At 38.2% G+C, this 27900-nt stretch overlaps 2 protein-coding genes across 2 annotated transcripts; both read left to right on the forward strand.

Annotated features, from left to right (window-relative positions):
- Nucleotides 1-1329: 1329 nt before the first annotated feature.
- On the forward strand, nt 1330-20844 carry LOC113689556 (callose synthase 7). The gene is made up of 42 exons (XM_027207317.2): nt 1330-2153; nt 3670-3770; nt 4550-4656; nt 4762-4849; nt 4943-5053; nt 5182-5304; nt 5752-5841; nt 5977-6068; nt 6172-6295; nt 7106-7240; nt 7325-7401; nt 7490-7577; nt 7669-7794; nt 8527-8644; nt 8839-9170; nt 9254-9306; nt 9534-9594; nt 11083-11164; nt 11255-11304; nt 11387-11473; nt 11575-11679; nt 11882-11976; nt 12180-12261; nt 12347-12510; nt 12643-12766; nt 12874-12977; nt 13093-13195; nt 13301-13452; nt 15065-15174; nt 15260-15379; nt 15481-15549; nt 15651-15837; nt 15922-16033; nt 16236-16358; nt 16421-16539; nt 16637-16720; nt 17400-17512; nt 17584-17813; nt 18559-19356; nt 19446-19496; nt 19869-20054; nt 20301-20844. Exons 1-42 carry the CDS (start codon nt 1943-1945, stop codon nt 20538-20540), a joined length of 5727 nt encoding a protein of 1908 aa, XP_027063118.2. The 5' UTR covers nt 1330-1942; the 3' UTR covers nt 20541-20844.
- Nucleotides 20845-21960: 1116 nt separating this feature from the next.
- On the forward strand, nt 21961-27220 carry LOC113690324 (conserved oligomeric Golgi complex subunit 5). Its single transcript, XM_027208169.2, has 3 exons — nt 21961-23254; nt 24573-25046; nt 25932-27220. Exons 1-3 carry the CDS (start codon nt 22130-22132, stop codon nt 26856-26858), a joined length of 2526 nt encoding a protein of 841 aa, XP_027063970.1. The 5' UTR covers nt 21961-22129; the 3' UTR covers nt 26859-27220.
- Nucleotides 27221-27900: the final 680 nt, after the last annotated feature.

Consider the following 27900-nt stretch of genomic DNA (forward strand, 5'->3'; position numbering starts at 1 on the left):
ATTCTCAAAATTCTCAGCCACTGCTCTCAAATGATCGTTGTCAAGATCAAGAGGCAACCTCAAATCAAGTTTTTGCACGTCAGCCCTGCTATGACTAATGAATTGAAGCAAGCCCTCTTTACTACTGCCATCGTAGACCAACAAAGAACTTAAAGAAACAGAGCCCCCTGCTAATTTTAATAAAACCCCATCCGCTAGAGTCCTAGAAGTCCTCAATTCCACTTCTTTGAGAGTCTCTAATCCCTTGATAAATGCTGAAAAAGACACGTTATCTCCCACGAACTCACAGCTTTTCAGCTTCAATTTCTCCAGTTTCTTGCAATTCCTCCATAGAAAATTGAGGCCATAATCAACCCCTTGAGTTCCACACAGGGAAAGAGAGTAAATTGAGTTTAGCATCAAGAACTGGAGCGAAGCCATTGTAGCTGAACAATTCGGTTTCACTTCCAGTTATAAAGACCGAGAGGTCTTTAAGAGGGCGGAGAGGTGCAATCCACTGGAAACAGAGAGGTCTGGAGAGACTGATGGGGAGCGAAGAGAGATGAGGGCAAGAATTGGAAAGGGAAAGCAGAGAGAACCCAGAAACGAGCTCAGCCAAGAAGCGGAGGTGACGGAGGTTGGGGCAAGAAGAGGCGAGGGACTGAAGGAGGTGATGGGAGAAAGAGGAGGAGGAGGAAGAAGAGGAGTCGGTGAGCGATAGAGAAGAGAGATAGGGATGGTGGGAGAGGAAAGAGGAGAGAGAAGGAATGGCATGGGGAGTACCGATGAAGGCGAGAGCGAGAGCGACGGTGGAGGAGCAGAGTAGACGGAGCCACCGCTTCGAGACTAAGAGACAGACACACTGCAAAAGATTTTCCCTTTCCTTCTCTTTGATGGTTTAATGAAAACTGAGTTATAGGGTCAGTAAATTGTTAGACAAAATTGCCCTTACGCTTTGCCACGTGTAATGCTAATTTCAGAAACTAAGAGCAATTACCGACGAAATGGTCACAAGTTGACTGATTAAGTTATTTAGTGGTCAATTATTGACAAAAAATAGTTCGATGGCCAAAACATGATCCGGCCAATAGTTTAATGGCCGCTGAAGTTTTTTGCCCAATCGTTTTTGTATAAAAACTCTCGAAATCCGAGTGCTTTAATTCCGATAAAGATAAAAAAGTAGTGGCCCAAATGGTATCCACATGTTGAAACAGATGGGCCCTATGACAACAAAATCAAATATAACAGCCCAATGTACAAAATCACCATTCCACTCCTAACCTGATCCAGTAATTCAAAAGTCACAAACTAAAGAAAGAGCAGTATCAAAACCGTACGAAGGTCAGCGCAGGTCTTTAGCTTAGCTGGCTTAGTTTAGTCTTCCCCAATCAACTAACCTCCGGACCCTGCTCAGGAATGCAACGGACAGTGACAGATTTCACACTTGTCCACTCCCGCCATGGTCAGAGCAGCCTTGAATCCCCAAATAAAGCTCCAATTGCTTTTCCTGTCTTTATAATATCCCTTCTTTTCTCTTTCTCAGTGGGCAATGTCCTTTGCATAACTGTACAAGATTAATAATGAAGATTGCAATTGCAGACACATTTCTGACTAAAAGCAAAGCACACAGATGCACAAAAAGCACTTCCTCCCACTCCAGAAAAAGCACGTATGACCAATCAACCAAAGAAAAAAAAACCAAAGAAAAAAGGGGAAAAATCCCATCAAAATTCGTTTCTTGCTTCTTCAGAAACCGAAAGAAAAAGAAAAGCCACTATTTGCCATTGCCCCGCCTTTTCGCCAAAGTATCTAGTGCTCATATATATATATACTTTCATGTTCATGTAGAGATGGGAATTTGCACTTTCTTGAGCATCACTCTAGTTATTGTTGCTCTGAATCTTCATCATCTCGATTATCATCATAATCATTTAGTGGTGATAGTGGTTGTGGTGGTGGAGTTATGGCGAGTTCGAGTGGGACGAGGAATGATGAAGGGGAAGGCGGGGGGCCTCGGCGGAGTTACACTAGGCTTCCCACATATTTGGACCAAAATGACGGCGACAGAAACGTAGCCGACAGCGAGTTGGTGCCATCGTCCTTGGCCGTCATTGCTCCTACTCTCAGGGTCGCTAATGAGATTGAAAATGACAATCCCGGGATTGCTTTTCATTGTAAGTAACTTTGTTTCATACTTCATACTTCATGCCCCACCAATATTGATTATACTAATGATATTGATAATTGCTGTCCACACTTTTATTCATTGATGATCAGGTCGCTTTTTGGTGCATAGTTTTGCTTTGTTTGTTTGATTAAGGGAAATGTTAGTGCTCAGTTGTAATGCGTAGAATACAGCGGTCATAAAAGTGTACATAACTATAGGAAAGCAAAAGGGAGTACAATCCGTGGATTAGTTTTGGTTTAGTTAGTTGATTTGTTTTAGAATTAGATTGTTTTAATAAATTGGTTCTGTTGAGAAGGCTAAATGAAGTGACAATGAGCATGTTAATATGTTGATGTTTGTATAAGCCAGGTCAATTTCCTCAAATTCTCAGTATCTAACAAAATCCCCTCTTGAAGATGGTTTGAGAAAATTATAAGCATGACGTCCGATGATGCTTGACTTATTGTGAGATTTCCGTGTTCATTACTTACTTCCAGGATCAGTTATCTTTTACCTTTTACAGGATTTTGCCGATCATGTATTTGTTCATGCCTTGCTGATGTGATTAACTTCCTTTAATCAAAATAATAAACCTATATGTTGTTGATATGTTTTACTTGCACATGGTGATTCATCAACATGTCTGTGGTATCACTTATTACAATGAAACATGCTAAAAAGGCTGCACAGAGATGCAATTTTATTCTTTTGTTAGACAGATTTGTTCATGTAATAACATTATGAAAGACAAAAGGAATGATTATGCACCTGAGGATCTTCAATTAACCCCTTATCATGAGTTAAGAAAGACTTTTGTACGATTGTGTTTAGGACTCTTGACTGGGCGGTGAAGCAACTAATCAGACATCATCTTCCTGAAGCAGCAATATCTTATAGAACCAACATTCACAAAATGTTAATTCAGGATTGGCTAAATCAAACTTCAATCACTCTTGTCTGAGCATTTTGAACTGCTGCTATAGAACTGATGATTTGGTCACTGTCTTTAAGCCTCCTTTTTAAGTTTTGTGCTTGTTAAAATTAAGGATGAAAGGCATCTGAAATGCCTTTTTAGAAAATAATTTGAGAAACAACGGTGCAATAGTGGTGCCTCTTCCTATGGGGAATGGATAATGGATAGTCTACAAAAAACCAAAAGGTCATTCTTGTTACAACCTTAGTGGGTTTACCATAGTAGTTTTACTCTCAGAAAGGATGTTAGATGTGGAGAATAATGCTTTGGGCCTGTGCACCTCTGAAATGATATAGAGCAAACATTAATCTTTAGTGATTAATTTTGTTTTTTTTTGGTGGCGGCCTGTGCACCTCTGAAATGATATAGAGCAAACATTAATCTTCAGTGATTAATTTTGTTTTTTTGGTTGCTTGCCTTCCTAAAATGTGTTGTCAGTTAGCCCATGTAAAAGTTTCATAGAAGGCATTTTGCTTGTAAGTACATCTCATGAATCGCTTATTCCTCATCAATATGTTTTCAGTTTCTTATGATTCTATTTTGGGATCAGGCCGCTTCCGTGCATTCGAAAGAGCTCACAGGATGGATCCAAGTTCAACTGGCCGTGGTGTTCGTCAGTTTAAGACCTACCTGTTGCGCAAACTTGAAAGGGTAGACCTGATATTTTTGGACTTCTTTTATTATGCTAAGCGTGGTCTTTTTCTTCTTGGTGATCATTCACTAGACATATGCAATCTCATTGTGCTATTCAAGTATCCCAAGTGTTGGTGTTCTTCCTCCTCATGTTTCATTTGGCTTAAAATATTTTCTCAGTGGAAGTTACTTCTAAACTTTGACCACTAAATGCTTATTCAGCTGTCATGAAAAGTGTAATTGTCCTCAATCCTTTCCTACATGTCCACTTTTACATTCTGCTAGCTTCTCTCAGAATAAAAATGGCTATATGAAAATGCTTAGAAACTTTGTAATCTCAGCCTTTTTTTTTTTGCTTCTTTTCTTTACCACTTCATTAGATCTTGAAGTACGACAATTGTTCTACCTGTGACATCGTCGAGGCTACTTCATGGCAGATTGGTTACAGTCAAAGGGTGCCACACATTTTAGATTTGGATGATAGTCAAGTGTATGCAAATGCTGAGCTTGGGATGGAAGAAATAGAACTTTGTTAGAATATTCTTAGATGCTTGATAAGGTTTTAGGAACAAATTTTCGGTTTTCCCAAATCTATCAAAATACTTCTCACAAAGTGAACTCCTTCTGATGAGACATGCACTGTAGAATAAGGTAGATGATAGCTCGGAATAGACATCAGTAGGCATCCAAGATGCGGTGCTTCCATTAAGTTGAGCACTTAGCTATAGTAATTTACACTTCCTGACAAGAGGGATAACGTTGAAACTGGAGCACGTCTAAATTTTTATTGTTTTCAGGATGAAGAACAGGGTAGAGGACCAGAAACTGATCCCAGAAAAGTCCTAAGATATTACAAGAACTACTATGAGCAAAACATTAGAGAGGGCCAGTATACAAAAAGACCGTGAGTAGTGATTAATTTTTGTGGAACAAAAACATATATTCTCTTTGATACTTACTTATTTTATTAATTGCTCATGAATTCTTTGTTTATCCCTGCTCTTTGAAGAGAGGAGATGGCTAAGATGTGCCAGGTTGCAACTGTATTGTATGATGTGATCAAGGCAATGCTACCTTCTCACAGGATTGACCCTGAGGTATGATTTATGTAGTTTTGCAGCTCTTCGTGAGTTCAAAATAATGTTCAGCTTGTGGTTTGAGAGTTAATAAGAACTGTTTGAGGCTTGTAGATACACCGATACGCTGAAGATGTTGAGCAGAAGAGAGAACAATATGAGCACTATAACATTCTTCCATTATATGCAGTTGGAATTAAACCAGCGGTTATGGAACTTCCCGAGGTTGTATTACAACAGTGCATGATGATCTTACTGTTAATAGTACCTTTTGACCAGCTCATTTTGAATGTATCTATCCGTGCTCTTTCTCTGTTATCCATCGTAATAACTTTTCTTATTTGCTTCATTAGATTAATGCAGCACATCGAGCTTTACAGAATGTGGTTAATCTTCCTCCAATCCGGATGCCAGAGAACAAGTATAAATCAGTTAACGATATTCTTGAATGGCTTTACCTCGTCTTTGGCTTTCAGGTAACTTCAAGAGCACACTTTAGACGACTCTTCCAGAATCAAGAATGCAATCACTAGGACCTGGTTTTTCATTTTGATGCTAAGTCCACTGCTTTATGGTGTTAAGTTACTTTCAGACTTCATTCCTTGTTTCTGGCTGTGATTGTGCTAATTTATTCAGAGCATATTGTTTCCCAATCCAGAACAACAGAGCTGCTACCTTGCATATGATTATCTGGAGAAGTCATAGGTTTTTAGGATTTAATAAGCTAATGTCAGTAGCATATTCATCTCTGTTTCAATGAGTTTGGCTTCCTGATCTGGTAGTGAGGATCAATACTCTTAGGATTGTTCATTTCACTTTATCTCTCTCTGTGAAATTCTTATTTAACTTCCCTGTTGAGTTTGACATTCAATACTGGTCAGCTTATCTTTCTATGTTGGCTGACCGCATTTTGGGGAATGTAGAAGGGAAATGTAGCAAATCAACGAGAACACTTGATATTATTGCTTGCAAATATGGACATACGAGATAGGGTGGATGACCATTATGAGCTGGTAAGACTTAGTTGTTGCTTCATAAGCATCAATTTGAACAAGTTTATAGAAGCAGGGAGAAACTATTTCCTTCTCTATTTTTCCCTTTCAACTTTCATTTTCATGCTTTGATGGTTCAAACAAAAATTGTTGCAGTTGGGTGATGACTCAGTCCAGAGACTACTGGATAAAATCTTCAAAAATTATCAGTCGTGGTGCAAATATTTACACTGGCCCTCTAATCTCATGTAAGCTGCTAGTTGTAGCTAAACGAAGCGGATACTAGATCCTACAAATTCAATATGGTCTGCCACAGTTCATTTTTTGACCTTTACTTTGTTCCTATCGCAGATTTCCTGATGGTTCAAACAAGCAACAGTTGCAGCTGCTATACATTGGACTTTATCTTCTTATCTGGGGTGAAGCTTCGAATATTCGTTTCATGCCAGAGTGCCTCTGTTATATTTTCCACAATGTATGTTTTTTGTTTTTTGCATATATTACCCGGAGTTGTATGTATATGACTTTTTTCTTCTTAGAATTATTTTGCCTTTTCTTTAGTTTCCTCTCTTATTTAATTGTTTCTTTCCATTGTTCTTCTCAACAAAATGATAGTTAACGAAACTTGACATCCTATTTCATTTACTAAACTTCTCCAGTGTAGTTCAATTTCTGATAATTGTAGCTTCACCCCATTATTTGATGCTGCAAAATTATCGAACTTCTTTGTCAGTGTAGGCATGACTCTTCTTGTTATCAAATTCAGTAGTGTTTATCTTTGTAATAGATTTCTCTGTTAAGAGGAAATCATCATTTCTTTCTTGGTATTTTACTGCTTGTTTTCTAACCATCAATCTGGCTTCACAAAGTACATGGACCTATTAAACCAGTAGGGTGTGTTTCTGGTTTGGTCTGCTTGGATGCCACTGGACAAGGGTGTCCATTAAGATCAATTCATCCTGTTGCTGCAAAAGATGCTTTCTATGGATACTAGGTGTAGTACAGTATCTTGATCGTTAAACCAAGAATCTTCAGTAATTGGAATTTGTTAGTTGAATTTCTTTTTAATGATTGCATCAGAACATGGATGTCAGAAATTGGAATGAAGTTGATGAACTATTGTGGTAAATGATTGCAGTTATATACAAAGTTTCAGTTTTAGTCTTTCATCTTGTTTTTGGTTGGAAAATCTTACTAGCTATCAGCAGAATCAGTCATTAATTCTGCTTGTTGCTTACTTTTGTCTCTTTTTATGGTCCTAATTTCTTGTTTTCTGAAAGTAAAGATGGCAAAGGAGGTACAAGGAATTTTATTTGATGATACTCACGCTGTCACTGGAGGTGCATATCAAGTAGCATCACGTAGTGAGGAGCATTTCCTGCAGGAGGTTATAACTCCTTTATACGATGTCCTGCGGAAGGTGATTAACAGAAAATGCTACCTTTTCTTTGATTTATGTATTAGCATGCTTTATCACCTAACGGAAATATCTTCACTGGAAAAGGAAGTCAGGAGAAACAGAAATGGAAAAGCAAGTCATTCAGTGTGGAGAAACTATGATGACCTAAATGAGTACTTTTGGTAATTTCTTTGACTAGGAGGATTGATCTTGAGCTTCATGTAAACTCTTGTTGTTTGATTTGTAAATTGGCCTTCCTTTCTTTTTTAGGTCAGGAAAATGCCATAAGTTAGACTGGCCATTGGATAAAAAATCACATTTTTTTGTGCATTCGGATGATAAACAGCCAGAAAATGTGGTATGTCTATATACATGGTATGGTGTTTTTGACATAGTATTTCTTCTCTTCACACCTTTTCTACTGTTACTGAGTGAGCATCTACTTGCAGAGTGGTGGTCACCATGTTGGAGCAAGAAAAAGAAAGCCCAAGACGAATTTTGTTGAAGTCCGAACATTTTGGCACCTTTACAGAAGTTTTGATCGACTGTGGATCTTTTTTATTTTGGCTCTCCAGGTACTGCCGAGTGCCATAAATATGATTTAAGTAACTTGAATAATACTTTGGGTAATTTTTTTTGGCCATTCCATCTTCTCAAAGTCATCAGCATAACAAATGAAAGAAGATGACACGAGAGAAAAACAAATACTCATTGTGAGGCAGAATTGGAAAAAACAATCTTGAATAAATAATTATAAATGTATATGGACCTATTAAACCCCTTATAATGTTTGAGAGATAATACTCATGGAAGCACTTCAAAGCTACTCCTAAAGCTACCATATCTTCTGGTTGAAATTGTATCGTCACCTTGGCAGGTAGACTCGATGACTGATAATACTTAAATTACTATTTCTGATGATATTGGCAAGCCTTTTGATATATAGGACACAGTACGGTCAGAGGGCATCTAGCAATGTGATTTGATGATGGTGCAACATTAGAATGGTAGCTCTGACAATCTATTAAACGTCCATAGATGGGACAGGGTCATCTTCCAACAAGCCTGTAGGAATCTTCCTGGTTTTAGAAGCTAAGCAAAATATATTGAGATGAGGAAGAAAGAGAAGCAAAATAAATATACGGCGATATTTTGAGAATAAAAATGCACAGAATAAGAGATTCATGAATTGATGTCTTAGTAATGTAGTGGAGAAAAGCATTCAAACTCCTTTAGTTTTGACAGTTTTCTTCTTATATTAGCTGACTCTTTTATCCTTCTTGTTTTGCTTTTAATTATGGTTTCAGGCAATGATTATTGTTGCATGGCATGGGGACGGGTCCTTAGCTGGAATTTTTGATGCAGATGTGATAAGGAGCGTTTTGAGCATTTTCATTACCGCTGCTGTTCTAAATTTTCTGCGAGGTATCAGCTAAAACTTACTCAGTACTTGTGTTTGCCTATGTCTTATATCACAATTTCAATTTGGTGATACTCTTCTTGTTTTCTTCTTACCATCGGAAGCCTTAAAGATTTTCTTCTTTATGAGTGTATAATGCCTCATTCCTCTTGAGCATGGATAACATCATTTTGTTTTCTTTCTGCCATTATTACTGCAGCAACTCTGGATATAGTTCTTAGCTTGCGTGCATGGAGGAGCTTGAAATGTAACCAGATATTTCGCTACCTCCTGAAATTTGCAGTTGCAGCTTTCTGGGTTGTAGTCATGCCAGTTGCATACTCTAGATCTGTTGAGAATCCAACTGGACTTGTCAGGTTTTTTAGTAATCTTGGAGGATCTTGGCTCTACCAGTCACTCTATAACTATTGTGTTGCAATCTACTTAATACCAAACATATTGGCTGCTGTCCTATTTCTGGTTCCTTATTTGCGGAGAACCCTGGAGCGTTCGAATAATTATGTCATTATCCTTCTAATGTGGTGGGCTCAAGTAAGAACACACAGCTCTTTTTGCATCTAGTGAATGTAGTTTCAATATGTATGGTTTTCATATGTGGCAACTTTGACTTCCAGCCAAAGCTATATGTTGGAAGAGGCATGCATGAAGACATGTTCTCGCTTCTGAAGTAAGATATAAGATTCTTCTATTTTGTCATATATACATACCATCATGTAAAATGTGTACTAATTTTATACCACAGCAGCAAGGATACGCATGTCTTACTGCTTCCTACTTTTTTTTTTTTTTTTTTAATCATGCTGTTGTTTGGATAAATATTGGGGGTTGGGGAAGGGTGTGTGTAATCATTACTTCTCTATAACCAAAAAATGAATATTTTCTTCCTCCACTCAGGTACACATTTTTCTGGATAATGTTGGTGATAAGCAAGTTAGCATTCAGCTACTATGTTGAGGTGATAATGTCCGCTTCGCTAGTTATTCATTTTTTTGACAAGCAATACTCATTATTTACTACCATAACCTGTATACAGTTAATATAGCATGAATATTTATAACTTCTCTTAGAAAACCGTTGGCATATACCTTGATGTGGAGATTTACCTAGGGGGCCAACATATGAACCAACGATGCAATTTTTTTTTTTAATCTTTCCAAATTGGTTTTTAGTTTCAAAAGCTATTCTATTCCTTTCTGGCTAGTCTTCAGCAGACTCAGGAAGCTAGTTGCCAAGCTTCTTGTCACTCTGATTCTTCCAAACTAGTTCTCCAGAACCTGAGTAGGTTCATTGCCTCACTTGGCTTCAGAAGAAGTAGATTTAAAAATTAGACCTGTCAGCTGCTTTATGATGGTAGACTAATAGATGGTCTGTATCTTCTCCAAGCATTTTAGACCAACCCCAACTGATTGGAATTGCTTTCCTTTTTCTCAAGTTCTTGGCCATATGTATGGCATACTTTGCTGCAGTTCTGCAGACAGATTTGCAGGGAAGGATTTCCTCCCTTCATTCCACTAAACTTCTCAACTGGACTTAACTGAGACACTGTCCACCTTAATCTCTTTCAGCTCCATATATAATTCCCCGTTACGTATACTGAGCTTCATTGAGAAGGCCAACTGAGCCTGAAAACTGCTCCTTTCTCAATCTTGTAATGCCCATCTGAACACCACACTCTGTCCAACTTTTTCTGCTTTGTTGTTCAATTATCAACCCTGGCTACCTTGTTACGGACAATTCTGCAAAGATTTGGAAGGGGTAGTTCAGACTTTATTGTCATCACTGCACATCCTTAGCAAACCTTATTCTAGCCCTACGCCTTACCATCAACTTGACGTCAGCTGTGAAATTTCCTATTGCTTATGTTACTCATCCAAAACTGCAACAAGTTTCAGTTGTTCTCCATCCTAATTGAGTGCCTTATCTTTCTGTGACCATTTTTTTCCATCAATCCTCTTGTTCTTTGGAAAATTTCCATGGAAGTTATGTAGAAGTTGAATTTTTAAGTACTTGCCTAAATGTTATCATTGTTTTGGAGTTGTTCAGGGGGCACTTAGTTTTTATCAATAGTCATGATGAACAACGAAGGATTTGTGATGTGAGGATCATGGTTTGCTGAACTATGGATACCAATTTTGATGCACTAACAATTTATGTTAGAATATAAAAAGGCATCTGACTCAACTGGATAGGTGTGAAGATTGGACACCATTTATCACCTTAACACTTAGATGAATTAAGGTTGAGGCTCTAAATTTACATTATCTTTGGAGCAACCTAACCAATTGTCGAAAAGACATCTATTATCCAGCAAGTCTTTAGAAACTAAAAGGAGATGGAAGTGTTTATTGGCACTTCAAAATGTTCCATATAACCTTCTGGATTTGCAGTTATGTCAAATTGCTCAAGTCTGACTTTACTCCATTGTTTTGTTCATTTTTGGTAGATTTTGCCACTGGTTGAACCAACTAAGGTCATAATGGATCTGAGAGTTGGTAATTATGAATGGCATGAGTTCTTCCCGCATGGTAATGTCTTTGTGGCCTTTTTAGCTACTCTGTACTTTGCTTTTCATTCTCAGGTGCAATTTTGTGAACTGGGAATTGGACATGATGCAGGTAATTATAATATCGGTGTTGTGATTGCTATCTGGGCTCCAATCATCCTGGTAGGTGCATAGGAGGATCATTTATCAGGAGGAAAGCTATTCCAGCATCTATAAATCATTAACAAAATTGATTGGTTCGTAGGTTTATCTCATGGATACACAAATTTGGTATGCTATATTCTATACAATTATTGGCGGTATATATGGAGTGTTCAGCCACCTTGGCGAGGTAAGTGCTATTTCTTGCTTACTTATTCCTCCTTTATATCCCTTGGTGGCACTATAATCTTGCTGTTTCCATCCTCTAAAAATACTTTTTTCAATTCTTAGATAAGGACATTGGGAATGTTAAGGTCAAGATTTGAAGCTATTCCTTCTGCTTTCATTGACTGTCTTGTGCCATCTTCAGAAGAGGAAATCAAACAACGTAAGCAGGTAGTTCACTTTCTCCTGACACTGTCCTTCATATTTCATGGTAGGCTTCAAATGGTGTAAATTGTTAAATACAGTGACAAGCATTTTTTCCCTTTGTTGCATCAAATTTTTGGGTTTAACATTTTCCTTTCCTTTCCTTTCCTTTCACTATTACAATTAGCCATCTGTTTCAATTTGATTGAGGCCCAATGGGTTCTGACAGGAAACTTCATTGGATAGAAAGAGTGTTTCAAAATTTTCTCAGGTGTGGAATGAGTTCATACTATCGATGCGAATGGAGGATTTGATCACCAACAGGTTTGGACTTGTTCTATAAGGTTCTTCATTTTCAATATTGCACATCATTTGCTTTTTACTCAAGTTCATCACCTATTTTTTAATCAATTCCAGGACTATCCATCTGCTTTCTCTGGCTTCTTGTCATTAGATATGCATCACATAAAGTCATCTGAATAAGGTTTTAGGAATAAATGATTTCTGTTTAAAATTCAAATTGTCAGGGAGAGAGATTTGCTGCTTGTACCATATGTGGCAAGTGACATCTCTGTGATCCAGTGGCCGCCTTTCTTGCTTGCTAGTAAGGTGAATAGTTGATGGTTACTGCATTTCATTTTGATAATACAATTCATGTATTTGGAAATCTCACATTCTTACCTATACATGTTAGATTCCGATAGCGCTAGACATGGCAAAAGATTATAAAGGAAAGGATGATATTGACCTGTTCAACAAGATTGCCAGTGATGACTTTATGCGTTCAGCTGTCACTGAATGCTATCAGACACTCGGATATATATTAGAGAGCCTTTTCAGAGAGAGCGAGGATAAACAGTATGGCACATTATTGGGATTTGAATGCTGAAAAGCTAGATCCATCTTTTCTTTCATGATAAGAGGCAGTATTTTTCATTTGCCTCGCGTTCATAATGCTTGTGACTCTTAGAGCTTCTTTTCTTATTACAGGATCATTACTCGGATACGTGAAGAGGTAGATGATAGCATGGAGGGAGGGAGATTTTTGAGCGAGTTCCAAATGAGTGGGCTGCCTTTTCTCAATGATAAGCTAGAGAAATTATTATTTCTTTTGGTGAGTTTAGCATTGTAGTTTTTCTGTTCCCTCAGCATTCAAATCTATTACCAGCAAAGCAATACATTAGGATGTTATCCTTATGCTTCTACTAATATGTTTTGCAGACAACAGATCATGAGGACGGGGAGCTATATAAATCCCAGGTTATCAATGTTGTTCAGGATATTGTGGAGATTATCACTCATGACATTATGTATAAGGGACATGAGTAAGCATGTTATCAGTAAATATGGGTTCTTAGTTGCCATATTTTGTATTTAACTATGTCTGCATTTGAGAAGTGCCCCTTATTCTTGATATGCTCTGGGTTTGTTTTTGTCTAGGATCGTAAGTAGAGGTCCACCAGGGAACCAGAATGAGAGAAAAGAGCAGAGGTTTGAAAACATGAACTTTGAGCTCACTGGGCACAGAGGTTGGAGAGAAAAGGTTTTTGGCAGTCAGTCTTTTGCTTCTGTTATAGTTTCCTTTTCTTCTATTGATCCTATTTATACTTAGGCTTCTACTTCATCTACATCCTTCTTCTGTGCATAGGCTGTCAGGCTTCATTTACTTCTGACTGTGAAGGAGTCTGCAATAAATGTGCCTACGAATTTGGAAGCTCGTCGTCGAATCACTTTCTTTGCAAACTCCCTTTTTATGAACATGCCAAGTGCTCCAAAAGTTCGCAACATGCTCTCTTTTAGGTTAGTTTTAGTTAAAGTTGTTTTGAAATACTTGCTTTTATGGTGACAATATCTGTCACTTTTATTGATTGTGAGTTCTCTTTGGTTAACGTCCTGAATAATAGCTGTCAGAGCGGCAAAATTGTCTCCATCTAAGAAAATCGAATTAAATTGTAAAGAAATAAAGAAAATGTAGCTTTACCCCTTTATATTGTAGATAGCAGAAGATATAAAATACAGGTTTTTGAAATAAGAAAAAAAAAACTGAAAATCTTCCCACTCTTATGAATGAAGTTTGTCTACAGTCTGTGCCATATTATCAACGACGTTGCCCTTTTCAATAGAAGGGAACGGTGAAGGTGTTTCGAACATTGAACCTGCGGGAAAAATGTGTCCTATGTTGCCTTACTGTCTCGAAATAAAAGGGACATTTTTCCTTGAAAGAGATCTTATAACCATCAAGAAGAGAGAAAAGCTGTAGTGTGATTACTTCTGCAGTGTAAACAATAATTTCTTATCAATTTGATATACGACTGGTAGCTTTTTACACTGCAAGAATACTACCTTGTGCAGCACTTATCAAAGTCACCAACCGCTTAAGTGTTTCTCTACTGACCCAAAAGCCTGCCAAAAACACATGTAAAGGACTAACTACAAGTATTTATGTAAAGCTTAAATGTGTGACTGGATGGATGCCTGTGGGCCAAGCAGTAGTTGCTTCCAGCTGGTAAAGTATTTATGAGAGTCAAAATATGTACGTGGGACTTTTCCAGAGTTCTGGAATGTTGATCCTCCAACTTTCAACACATCTCTGCAGTCATAGTGGGTCGACCTTAGTTGTTGAGACAAAGTATGGCTAACTGTTGTTGCAACTGCTTACAAATCATCCTAGGATCACAAATGTGAAACATGAACAGAAAATCAAGGGAATTATGCTTTTCATTTGTAGCTTTTTGGCTTTCCTCTTTGCCAGTTTTAGCTTTAATTTGGGATGGGAGTTTCATGGCAGAGATAGATACTTTAAGATTTAACCTTAAATCTTGTAAATGAGATTCAGAAAGACAATGAGCATTAAACTACCCCAAGTAAACAAGGGAGACTGAGTCTTTATAAATTATAACCATAGATGCAGATGGTTTCTGACTTGTTTCTCAAACCAAAACTAGGGTAAGCAATCTGTGGCTTATTAAGTGGGCAAAGTGCTACAAGGGCAATCGTAAGATGATGGAAAAGTTTGACACGAATTATGTGCAGCATGACTTTGTAGGCAGCATTTACATATTTTTTGTAGACCAAGCGTACTGGAAATCTGACATGGGAAACTTTTGAACAAGATCCCCCTGGTGATGCTGTAGAGTTTAGATTAGAGTTCCTGATTTGGACTACTGAAACAGCTTCCTGTTGATGAGAATATTTTAAAATGACTTTGTTGTATTTTGTGGCTTAAGAAAATATAGGATTTTAAAGAGTGAAGACATAACAACTATATAGGGACTTTTCTTTCCATCCAGAAATCCTCGCATCATTTGCTGATTTACTTCTGGGTCATCACAGATGATTACCCCATGCATGTCACTTTTGGTGTATTGGAGATTGGAGCACTCTCTGACCCAAGTTCTCTCTTGTTATTCAGCATCTTGACTCCATATTATAGGGAAGATGTTTTCTATTCAGAAGAGGAGCTTAACCAGGAAAATGAAGATGGAATCTCAATTTTATTTTACCTTCAGAAAATATATCCTGGTAAGTTACAGTTTGACAGCAATAAAGTGCAGAAAAATTATTGGTTAAACAGACATTTTCATCAATTCATGTTGCATCTTCACAGATGAATGGAGAAATTTTGAAGAAAGAGTCAAAGATTCAGGGTGGGGATATACTGAGAAAGACAGACCAGAATTGATACGCCAGTGGGTATCTTATCGCGGGCAGACGCTATCCAGAACAGGTTCATAAATAGAGAACTCTTGCGTTACTTTCTCTTTCTTTCAGGGATATGATTATGTATTTCTTTATCATGCCAACTTGTTTCTCTCCATCTGGGGCCAGTCAGAGGGATGATGTACCACAGGGAAGCTCTAGAGCTCCAATGTTTTCTGGATGAGGCTAATGAGAATGGTTGGTGCTTCAGGAATCATGTTTCAAACGCTGGTTCATGTTACTGTGTGCTCATATTTGTGTAACACACTCATAAAACATAATGCTCGTTTCACTTGCAGAAATATTTGCCAGTTATCGTGCAGTTGTGCGCCATGAATCTCAAAGGAAGCTTAAGAGGCGTTCACAAGCTTTGGCAGATTTGAAGTTTACCTATGTTGTGTCTTGTCAAATCTATGGTGCTCAGAAGAAATCCAGTGAAAGTCGAGATCGTAGTTGTTATGTTAACATTCTCAATCTCATGTTGACGTAAGTGTTCAAGGTCTAAATTTAAATGCCTTATAACTGCAAATAATGGTTAAAATATTGACAGAAGTGTCCAAACTACTACAGGTATCCATCTCTTCGTGTTGCTTATATAGATGAAGTAGAGGACACAGTTGCTGGGAAATCTGTCAAGCATTATTATTCTGTTCTTGTTAAGGGAGGGAATAAGTTGGATGAGGTATGAAGTCTAACTATGCCAAATTGCAAAATCAAACACAGTTATTTAAAAGTTATGGTTAAGTTTTTATAGGATTATGAATTATTATATCTTCATTTTTTTTTTGTGAATTATTATATCACTGGGTTCCAATAGACAAATGCTCACCTTTTGTCATTATCAAGGAATATCTTCTTAATTTCATCATCTATTGGAACATCAGGAAATCTACCGTATTAAACTTCCTGGGCCTCCAACAGAAATTGGTGAAGGGAAACCTGAAAATCAAAATCATGCCATTATATTTACCCGTGGAGAAGCCTTGCAGACTATAGACATGAATCAGGTAGGTTCCTCATTTTTCCTTTATTTATATAAAGTGCCAAATTGCTTACTGTTTTCCTGTAGGACAACTATTTTGAGGAAGCATTCAAAATGAGAAATGTATTGGAGGAACTTCTAAAGATTCATCATGGACAACGAACACCAACAATATTGGGACTGAGGGAGCATATATTTACTGGAAGGTTGGCGTGCATTTTTGTCACCAAAGTTTGTCTTAATCTGAATATGTATTCGATTATAGATTGCTATATACTCACATTGGCTCTTCCCAATTTGCAGTGTTTCTTCACTTGCTTGGTTCATGTCCAATCAGGAAACAAGTTTTGTGACTATTGGACAGCGAATTTTGGCTAACCCTCTCAGGTAATGTTTCTTTGAAACCTCTTATTGCTTTAGTCCTCGGAAAAAGGATGTACCACGTCCAGTATGAACCAGGTCAAATGCTTCTGTCAATGTCTGCATATAAAAAAAAATCACAAGAAGGCGGTCTGAATCTGGTTTTGGTTTTTGCTGCGGTTTCATCGGACAAATAAGTGGCCACATAATCTCAATTCACTAGGGATATGATTTGCAGTACCTATTTCATGTATTTCTGCTGATTAATTTGATTCTTGTTTCCTGTCCAGTACACAAATTCTATTGCTTAGATGCTTCAGTGGGATTTTGGTGTGTACATGTACCAGGAGAATTTTAGGATTATCATTTCCACAACCATATGGAGGTTAAATAGATGCACAGTGTGTAACGTTGCAATGAATTCTTTATAGAATATTGTTTCATATTTTATAGCTCCCTCAACTTTTAATTTCTTGAAAGTTGGCAAATCTTAGATATCTATGATCTAATCTACTTGTTTCATAGGCCAGCTCTATTTGTAAAGTTATATATTAGTCAATTAGCTTATGAGAAAATGTGATATTTCTGGCAACAGAAAGTGCAATAAATCTAATGTAAAATGGCATTAAGTGATTAAAGTAAGTTGATTGACAGTATCTGAGCGTTGTTGCTTTCAGTTGATGTGATTACGTTTTATGTCTCACAGGGTACGGTTCCACTACGGACATCCTGATATTTTCGATAGAATCTTTCATATAACCAGGGGTGGCATAAGCAAGGCATCAAAAATTATTAACTTGAGCGAAGATATATTTGCAGGTTGTTTTTATTCTTTAAGACTAACCGTATGATAAGCATTATTGGCCAGCTGAATGGGTTGATTGCTTCAGGTTACAATTCAACTCTGAGAGGGGGATATGTAACGCATCATGAATACATTCAGGTGGGGAAAGGGCGTGATGTGGGGATGAATCAGATATCTCAATTTGAGGCAAAAGTTGCAAATGGAAATGGAGAACAGACGCTCAGTCGTGATGTTTATCGGCTTGGACGTGGATTCGACTTCTTTAGGATGTTGTCATTCTACTTCACTACTGTTGGCTTTTACTTAAGTAGCATGGTAAGTAATAGCTGTCTCAATTGCACTACTTTTCTTCTTTAATATCTAAAAATATACAGTAAATCTTTAGATTCTGACAATATAAAATGTTTAAATCTGGAAAAGTAACTGTTGTAATTTCAGGAGCTAATTTGCTGTAAATTATGCTTCTTTCCTTTAGGGTGTGGCATATATGAATTAAGTACGTTTTATATGGATGTCGCGTATCAACCGATAAAGAAACAAAACAGAAAAAAGAAATCCATAAAGAAACGATCACTATGAAAATGCTTGTCCAGCAGGACCTCTACATCAATTTGGATGACTGCAGATTTAGTCTGTGAGGTGTTCTATGCATCAGTCAAGAAATTAACAACCAAATATTGCTTTTCACACATTGTTCAGCTCATAAAGTTAATCTGACAAGAGCATTAATAAGACTCAATATTTAGCTAGTTGCTCCGTGAAAAATGTTACAATGATTCCTCTTCCTCACGCGTCCTTCCATTAAATGGCAAGATCAGCATATGATGATGGTTGTTTACTTCCAATTTGCTGCTTTTGTTTCTTGAAAACTTTATTTTTTTCTTCAATCAACTAGTCTTACTAAGCTTTTTCATTGCTTTACAAATTAAGCTTGATCCTTTACTTCTTGAACTTGCTCATTTTAAGAATTTTTTGTTCTACATTTTACTTTATAGTTTTCTTCATGCTGAATACTTAGGTTGTGAGTAGATCTTTGATTAAAAGTTTATCTGTTTTCCAGGTAACTGTGCTCACTGTATACATATTTCTATATGGGCGTTTATACATGGTGCTTAGTGGGTTGGAAAGACGTATTTTGGAAGATCCAACTGTTCGCCAGAGCAAAGGACTGGAAGAGGCTTTGGCTACACAGTCTGTGTTTCAGCTTGGTTTGTTACTAGTGCTGCCCATGGTTATGGAAATTGGCCTGGAACGAGGATTTCGTAATGCCCTGGGTGATTTTATAATCATGCAGCTTCAACTCTCGTCAGTGTTCTTCACATTTCATCTTGGAACAAAAGCACATTATTTTGGTAGAACAATTTTGCATGGAGGTTCTAAGTACCGGGCTACTGGTCGAGGTTTTGTAGTTTTTCATGCAAAGTTTGCTGAAAACTACAGAATGTATTCTCGCAGTCACTTTGTGAAAGGCCTAGAATTGTTGATATTACTGATTGTTTATGAGGTCTATGGGAAATCATATCGCAATTCAACTCTATATTTGTTTGTTACATTTTCAATGTGGTTCGTTGTTGGTTCCTGGTTGTTTGCCCCTTTTGTGTTCAATCCATCTGGATTCGATTGGGTGAAAACTGTGGATGATTGGACAGACTGGAAAAGGTGGATGGGAAATCGTGGTGGCATTGCAATATCACCAGATAAAAGTTGGGAAGCATGGTGGGATGGAGAACAGGAGCCCTTAAAATCCACAAATATAAGGGGCAGAGTGATTGAAATAATCCTTGCACTTCGCTTTTTCATATACCAATATGGAATTGTTTATCACCTTGATATATCTCATGGAAGCACAAGCTTTCTGGTAAAAATTCTCTGCTTTTTTTTTTTTATCTCACCTCTGTACTCTATATGTCACACCACCTTACAATTTTCTGAAAATGATGTTTACAGGTTTATGGACTGTCTTGGTTTGTCATGGCAACTGTACTCCTTGCTTTAAAGGTTCGCATCAATTTTTACAGCTTTGCTAAATAGATGAATCTAATTATGTCTACAGATACTTTTAATACTGTCTGATAAGTTAAGGCTTATTGACAGTCAGACCTTGCCATTTCACACAATCCCATGGCATCATTTCTCCTTATTATACTGTCCCTTTTTGACATAAAACTTTCTTTATCTTTTTGGATCACATTTTAACTGTCCATATGTACGCAACCACAAAAATGCATGTATAATCCTGAGTGCTATCACCTTAGCCTTTATGGACGAGGAGCATGCACTTTCTAAGGTTGCTTGAAACTTATTGTTCGTTTTATCTATTAGTCATTTGGGCAGCTCTTAGTTTCTTTTTGCGTAATCTTCTTTGAGCAGATGGTATCGGTGGGCAGACGAAAATTTGGCACAGACTTTCAGCTCATGTTCAGGATCTTGAAAGCTCTATTGTTCCTTGGATTTGTATCAGTTATGACCGTCTTATTTGTCGTCTGTGGCCTCTCCATAAGAGACCTATTTGCTGCTATTCTTGCCTTCACGCCTACAGGCTGGGCCATCCTTCTAGTAAGTTCAGTTCTTTTTTGCTTTTAGGTACTTTTGCAGAAAATTCTGTAGAAATACAAGTATAAGGTTGGTTTCTTGTAGCTATCAAACATGACCTGCATAGTTAGTGATATTCCAGGAACACAACACAAGTATTAGACAATATTTGCTCGCAACCTTTCAATTTATGAATTCGGTCAGTTTTTACCTATTGAACATGCTGTCACGTCATTCGTTGTGATCTAACGCCTTGGGTTCTCCTTTAAGATCGCTCAAGCAATCAGGCCCTGTTTAAAAGGAATAGGCTTTTGGGAATCAGTGATGGAGCTGGCTAGAGCATATGAATGCATTATGGGCCTCGTTTTATTCGCGCCGGTTGCTGTATTGTCCTGGTTCCCTTTCGTATCAGAGTTCCAAACACGGCTGCTCTTCAACCAAGCATTTAGCAGGGGGCTTCAAATTTCAATGATTCTTGCAGGAAAGAAAGACAGAGCATTATCCACTTGAATACTACTTACTATGTTTCGCTTGCTATCGTTTCGAATTCTTGTCCCACTTTTTCATATCAAGCTTATGGATTAGAAGATCCTGTACTCCATAACTACAGAAGATGAATGAAACATTCTCAAATTTCATTAAGATCTCTGGTTGAGAGTAGGCACTGTCATATTCTTTCGGATGAGATATACATCGTCCATGCAGTAGCCAAAAGCTGTTATTACTTCTGAACAGAGAATTTTACCTGCATATCTGGTAAGCTATTCCTAAGCTGATGTATCCGAGAATATACTACTTTCCACTTTCCATGGTATCCCATATCCAAACTCTTTAGAGAAAATTCAGACTTGAAAACATTCTACATATCTGCTTGTCGTTCCAAGGTTTATACTACAACTTTTGCCCCCTGTTCGTACCTCATAGCATCCCTGGTCATAACATTAGAAGAAACGTTTAAACGCATGCAGACATCCATCCATGCATAGACCTTTTTTACTTGTTATATCAACGTAGATCCTGTCATTTGCGTTGCGTTGATCCTTATTCCTCAAATCAACCCTGATAAGATTATTGGTGTTGTATGCCTTGGAGAAAAAGGAAAACCACAAATACAATTCGGATTCATTTTGCCATCTTTGCTTGAATCAAGGCGCTGATACATTGCTGCAACACATTAGTGTAATAATCTACTGGTTAACATGGTCGGTTTGTTATTATCAGAATCAATTAAAACTAGTATGATCACTCCTAAAGTGCTAGTTAATTGGTGCTCATTGTTTGCTAGTCTGAGACCAGACCAAGTTTTTTGCCACCAAAGTGAAACGGATCGCACACAGCCGCGCGCGACCACGAGGTGTTGGCTTGTAAGAAAACAAGCAGCCCGTGACAAGAGGAATAAAGGCGTGCTTCATTCTTTCTCACCACTATCATGCCAAACTAACGAGGAAGGCTTCAGACAATACATTATATATATTATAAGAGAAAGCAAGCAGGAGTATGAATCAAGAATGAGTCTAAATCCTTGTATGAATCAAGAATGAGTCTAAACCCCCTTTTCTTTTTTCTTTTTTTTTTTGCTTTTTCTTTGTTTTCAAATGTTAGTACAAAATCCACCACAAAATAAGAGCACTTATTCTTCTTTATTGTAACTATATATTATATTAGGATGTGTAATATTGGGATTTGGGATAATGCACATTTATTTATGCATAGTTTACATACTTAACATTTGGTAATTTAGTGAGACTGCCAATTTAGCTTTAACGTCTCAAAAGAAAATACTACTGACACTCGGGACTTAACCACTACTCATTACCTAAACCCTTCTTGAACACACAAGTAATTATTGGTAATTAGTTAATTACTAGTAATTATAAATAATAGTCAATAAAACCCATTTTCCTCCTTCAAGAAAATAAAACTCTTCTTCCTCAGAAAAAATAAATAAATAAATGACAAAACTTTACATAATGGAGATGGACTCCTCTTACTAGTACTATAAACTTCCCGGACCACCACCGCCATCACCACCATCCGGTCCACCACCAAGTTCCACCGCTCAAATTGCTCCCTTTTGGCTTTGAAATCCCAGATCAGGCATGGCCTCTCCGGCCATCCAAAGATCCCCACTTCAACGGCTCTCCACTTTCAAAGACACCCCTCCACCAGTCACCACCACCGCTACCACCGCCACCCCAACACCGCACAGCACCACCCCAACCCCACTGTCCCCTGCCCCTTCCGCTCTCGACTCCTTCTCCTCTGACCCCATTTTCTCCTCCTTCCTCTCCTCAGATTTTGATTCCACCCGCTTCTCCTCCGCCGCCCTCTCCTCCGGCTCTGCCGCCTCCCGCATTGAAAAGCTCCAAGAAGGCCTCCGCCTCCTCGACTCTCAGCTCCGCCATGATGTCCTCTCCCGCCACCAAGACCTCCTCCAACAGCTCTCCTCAATTAAAGCCGCTGATTCCGCTCTGTCTTCTCTCCGGTCGTCTGTCTCCTCTCTCCAATCCTCCGTCAAGAAAATTCGGTCCGAGTTATCCGAACCCCACCGGCTAATTTCGACAAAAACCCTTCAACTTTCCAACATTCATTCAACTGCTGAGCTGCTCCAATCTACAATTAGAACTCTCAGGCTATCGAAAAAGCTCCGGGATTTATTTGATTCGGCCCCGGATCCTGAAAAGCTCGATCTTTCGAAGGCGGCCCAGCTGCATTTTGAGATATTAAGTATGTATAATGAATCCCATTTGTCTGGGATCGATGTTGCGGACTCTGAGCTGAAATGGGTCTCCGAAATTGGGCAGAAATTGCGAGCTGAGGGAATGAGAGTGCTCGAAAGAGGGCTTGAAGGGTTAAATCAGGCGGAGGTGGGGGCAGGTTTGCAGGTGTTTTATAATATGGGAGAGTTGAGAGGGACTGTGGATGGATTGGTGAGCAAGTATAAGGCAATGGGAACTAAGAGTGTGAATGTGGCATTAGATATGAAGGCAATATCAGGTGGCGGCAGTGGAGGTGGTGGATTTGCAGGGCCGGGAGGGGTGCAGAGGAGTGGAACACCTCAGATTGGCGGTGGAGCTAAAGCAAAGGAGGCTCTTTGGCAGAGGATGAATGTTTGTATGGATCAGTTGCATTCTATTGTCGTTGCTGTTTGGCATTTGCAGAGAGTTTTGTCGAAGAAAAGGGACCCTTTTACGCATGTTTTACTCCTTGATGAGGTCTTGCAGGTAGTCAATTGTGGATAATGTTCTTTTCAAGGATTCATTTGTACCAGTTATGTTGTCCTCTTCAATTGTTAAAGTTAGATAATTGCTGCCTGTCCTACATATTAAATTGTTTATGGACATTATGTTGTTTGTTGAGCTTTACATGCATAGTATTCTAGCTGTTCAACTTAATTGGTAGTGTGAACTCTTAAGATTTATGAGTAATGGTTTTAGCAAGGTTGCAGTAATGGGAATCTAATATGCAAAATAGTACATGTATAGTCCATAAATTCACGATGAAGGGACCAATGAAAACGAGTTCTTGGAGGAAGGGGGTGAACAGAAGTGGCATTTGACTTAGGGATGTGAAACATGAGATTGGCCAGTACCTGGTATTCATCAATTTGTTGCTTCTGCTTACTATTGAGGATATCTAGGCTAACCAGTAGAAAGTTGAATCAGAGATAGGTGACAGATTATGACTGAATAATAAGTTTAAATAATGTTTAATGTTGGGAAGATGCCTCATATATCAATATGCAAAACAGGATGTGAATGTAGTTGTATAATAGCTTGAAATGGCACCCTGGAAAATAGGTTACTAGGTTTAGAATTTAAGAAGATATCATGCTAAGAAGCCACGTTATGTAAAGTTGAGATGGAGATCTTCGTCTGGTCAGATGCACAAGGAAAGGCGAAAAGAAAGGATAACCATTATAAAATAGTTGCTTTGTCATTATTCTCATTTGTGCTTGGTTGTTGATTTTCAGTCATAAGAAACAAGAAATGCGGGGGTTTCTAAGTTGATACTTGTGCCATTCATGTTTCGTGGCCTAGCTTTGTCTTGTCTTGCATAGGTAGTAACCGAATGTAGTGCACTTAAAAAAAAAAAAAAAAAAAGAGTCTGATAGACTTAAGAAGAATGTGATCTATAACTGCCTGAGGCCTTCTTTGGTTTCAGTGGTTTTCTACTACTTTTTCTCAATTTATGGGTCCTTAAAGCATGCTGATTTGTATAGTGACTGTTTTGATTTTTTTTCCCAAATGAAAGTATCTTGCATTATGTTAATATCCAGTGGAACAGTCATAGATCTTAAGCTTGGAGAATTTGTTTCACTTGGTAGTTTCTAATATTTTTGCTTGAATTGATGCAAATGGTTATTTATCTGAAACATACTGTAGGTGTGCCTAAAAATTCTTATCACTTGCACATCGTAAAATGAGGATAAACAGTTGTAGCCTAGGTAGAATCTTAAATTCTTTTCTCGGTACTTTTTGCATAACTTTAGCCTTTACCTACATCATTCCATGGATGTTTACTTTGGTTCTTGTTCCTTAGGAAGGGGATCCTACGTTAACAGATTGTATTTGGGAGGCACTAGTTAAGTCTTTTGCCAGCCAAATGAAGTCTATTTTTACTGCATCAAGCTTTGTGAAAGAGATCTTCACTGTTGGGTATCCAAAGCTCTTTGCCATGATAGAAAATCTACTTGAAAGAATTGCACGTGATACAGATGTCAAGGGAGTTCCACCAGCTCTCACTCAGGAAGGAAAGGATCAGATGATATCTGCCATTGAAACCTTTCAGACAGCATTTTTAGCCCTCTGCCTCAGTCGCCTCTCAGATCTCGTTAATTCAGTCTTTCCAATGTCTAGCCGTGGAACTATTCCATCCAGAGAACATATGCTGAGGATTGTATCACGAATACAAGAGGAGATTGAAGGAGTACAACTGGATCCGCGTCTAACTCTTCTTGTCTCGCGTGTGATCACTAAAGTACTACATCTGCTTGCTGAAAGAGCTGAGTACCAGGTACTTCACATTTCAATAGAAGTTGTACTAGGGCATCTTAAGATAGCAGTCGTGCGGCAGATCTTTTTGCAATTTTTTATATAAAAATAGGATTGCTTTCTCTTAATCTCTTTCCATTTCTTTCTTTTCTATATCCCCTTTTGACGTGGGTTCCAACTTCCAAGTGGTTCAATCTGTGCTGGCTTACATTTTTGTATGAAGTCCAGCAGTTTAATCCACATTATCTCATACTTGTTTTTGGTGTGCATTTTTTAAATTAAAAACAAATTCATGGACCTGATAACCTTTTTATTTATTTTTAAGATCTTATATTGGGGATTGTTAATTTGGATGTTTCAGAACTGTATAACTGTGTTGTGAACATGTTATCCTATCCTAAGCTGCTGAACCAGTTGTCAACTGATCTAGCATGGCCCATTCTGCCACCTTACCTCTCTTATTGATCGTTTTTGTAATAAAGTCAAAAAAGATTAGGAGTTGACTTAACTCTTCGGACACACGAAAAGCTTCCAAAAAACTTAACAGTGCATGCTTCTCCAACTGTAGTTTAGGAAGGATTAGGTGTTGTAGGCTGCTTGGAGTGCAGTGAGACTGTATCCCTGAGTTAATTCATTTTTTCCAGGTTGCGTAGCAACACCCTTGTTGAGGTGAGCTTACCTTTGTTATGATCATAGGTTTGTGTCAAAATATTGTATTTTTATATGTGGTGCAATTGATTCTTCTTAGAAGGATTTGCAACTTCTTGTAAGGATTGTGCACTATATTTAATGGCTCTATTCTGAGTATATGGCGAGCCAGCTGTCCTTTCTTTTAACCACTATAAATTTGTAACCTCTACTTCATTTTGCATTCTTGTGTTAATAATTCCATCATTATGCATGGCAGATATCAACAGGTCCTGAAGCACGCCAGATAATGGGACCTGCAACTGTGGCGCAGCAGAAGAACTTCACACTATGTCAACACCTGCAAGAAATTTATACACGTCTATTTTCCCTAATGGGAGGATTGCCTGCTATCGCCGTTGAAATTATGTCTCCTGCACTTGACGCTATATATCGTGTTGCATGTGATTCAGTGACATCCTTGTTCCAAGCCATGCGAGAACGCCTAGAGTCCTGTATTTTGCAAATTCATGAGCAGAATTTTGCTACACTTGGCATGGATGCTGCTATGGATAACAATGCATCACCATACATGGAAGAGTTGCAGAAGAGCATCCTTCACTTCCGTGCTGAATTTTTATCTCGGCTGTTGCCTAGATCGGCGAGTGCTGCCTCAGTGGGGACTGAGTTTATATGCACTGGGCTTGTCAGGAACCTGGCTTCTCGGGTTTTGATATTTTTCATTCGACATGCTTCACTGGTTAGACCACTTTCTGAATCTGGCAAGTTGAGGATGGCTAGGGACATGGCAGAGCTTGAGTTAGCAGTAAGCCAAAATTTGTTCCCGGTAGAACAGCTTGGGGCACCATATCGAGCACTTCGAGCATTCCGACCTGTTATTTTCTTGGAAACTTCTCAACTGGAGGCATCGCCACTTCTTCAAGATCTACCACTGAGTGTCACACTGCACCATCTTTACTCACGAGGACCAGAAGAGCTACAATCACCTATGCAAAGAAACAGACTTACACCTCAAAAGTATTCATTATGGCTGGATGAGAAAGGGGAGGATCAGATCTGGAAAGGAATCAAAGCTACTCTAGATGATTATGCTGCAAAGGTAAGGGCCAGAGGAGACAAGGAATTCAGTCCTGTGTACCCTTTGATGCTGAAACTGGGATCATCTTTATCGGCAAATGAGTCATGACCTTGAATAACATGGAGTAAATCTTTGACCAGTTGCCTTCTCCACAAGTTTTTGCTTAAAGAATATCGTTACAGATGCTATGCAGATGCCCTCTTTTTATATGAATTACCATTTGTACAAGCCATTAAAATTATAGAAGGAGACACCTCTTGATTTGTTTCTCTAAATTGATATTGTAGAATGGTAGAATAACCAGACACTACAAATTCTTCTAATCGTTAGATATGTACTCTTAACTGTTTCACCTCGTATGTTTGTTGATAGGGGTCTCTATATCTGTATAAAGCTGAATTCGTGCATTTTACTCGTACAAATCCAGTTTTTGACATAATGAACAGTTGCCACGATACTTTCATGATAAACAGCTATTATCAGTGTAGTATTTGATTACAAGTTTCAAGTTATTCTTACTTTCTTCATCTTTTGGAGTATACTCCGGTATGTTGTTATTCTTCTGGCTCTGGCCTCTCCTGAAAAGCAGTCTGGTGAGTAGAAACATTTTGCTTCCTTCTGTCGTGGAATGTGGGCATATTAACTGCCTGAAGCTAATAATTGGTGAAGATAAGCCCTACAGAAGTGCCAAGAATTTGCTAGTCCTTTTCCATGGCACATGAAGTATTCGTTTTATGTGACCTAGAGATAATTTTAAGGGCAGGTTTTGAAGTTACAGCATTTGTCTTCCGGCCTTCGATTTTTTTATTCCGGATGTCCTTGTCATGGCATTTTTGCAAACAATTTCCTCAGCATTGTCGAAGTTTAGAGTGGAGCAGCGTTCCGTTCTCATCCGCAAAAGGTCCAATCGATAGTTTACTGGAAAGGTGTTCTTGACTAAACATATAGATTTTAACAAGCCATCTACTCTTTTATTCAAGTGTTCCTGGCGTTCACCAACTATAAAAATCTTACAGAAATAGATATAAATTGCTTTTGAATTTCATGAAATGACTTATGCTCGACAGTGGATTCTCCAGAATTTCAGGAGAATAGGTTGTAAGTGACGACTTCTTGCACTGAATCTTTGTTGCTTGGGGGTAATCCAACA

Source organism: Coffea arabica, chromosome 5c, assembly GCF_036785885.1.
Source record: "Coffea arabica cultivar ET-39 chromosome 5c, Coffea Arabica ET-39 HiFi, whole genome shotgun sequence".
Lineage (NCBI taxonomy): Eukaryota > Viridiplantae > Streptophyta > Magnoliopsida > Gentianales > Rubiaceae > Coffea > Coffea arabica.

Bases quoted from the DNA above. Each gene is read 5' to 3' on its own strand.
- LOC113689556 (XM_027207317.2), top strand. From the start codon at position 1,943: ATGGCGAGTTCGAGTGGGACGAGGAATGATGAAGGGGAAGGCGGGGGG. The intron at 4,850-4,942 runs GTATGATTTATG...TGAGGCTTGTAG, and splicing joins CTCACAGGATTGACCCTGAG to ATACACCGATACGCTGAAGA. The intron at 15,550-15,650 runs GTTGGTGCTTCA...TTTCACTTGCAG, and splicing joins GGATGAGGCTAATGAGAATG to AAATATTTGCCAGTTATCGT.
- LOC113690324 (XM_027208169.2), top strand. From the start codon at position 22,130: ATGGCCTCTCCGGCCATCCAAAGATCCCCACTTCAACGGCTCTCCACT. The intron at 23,255-24,572 runs GTAGTCAATTGT...CTTGTTCCTTAG, and splicing joins TCCTTGATGAGGTCTTGCAG to GAAGGGGATCCTACGTTAAC. The intron at 25,047-25,931 runs GTACTTCACATT...TATGCATGGCAG, and splicing joins CTGAAAGAGCTGAGTACCAG to ATATCAACAGGTCCTGAAGC.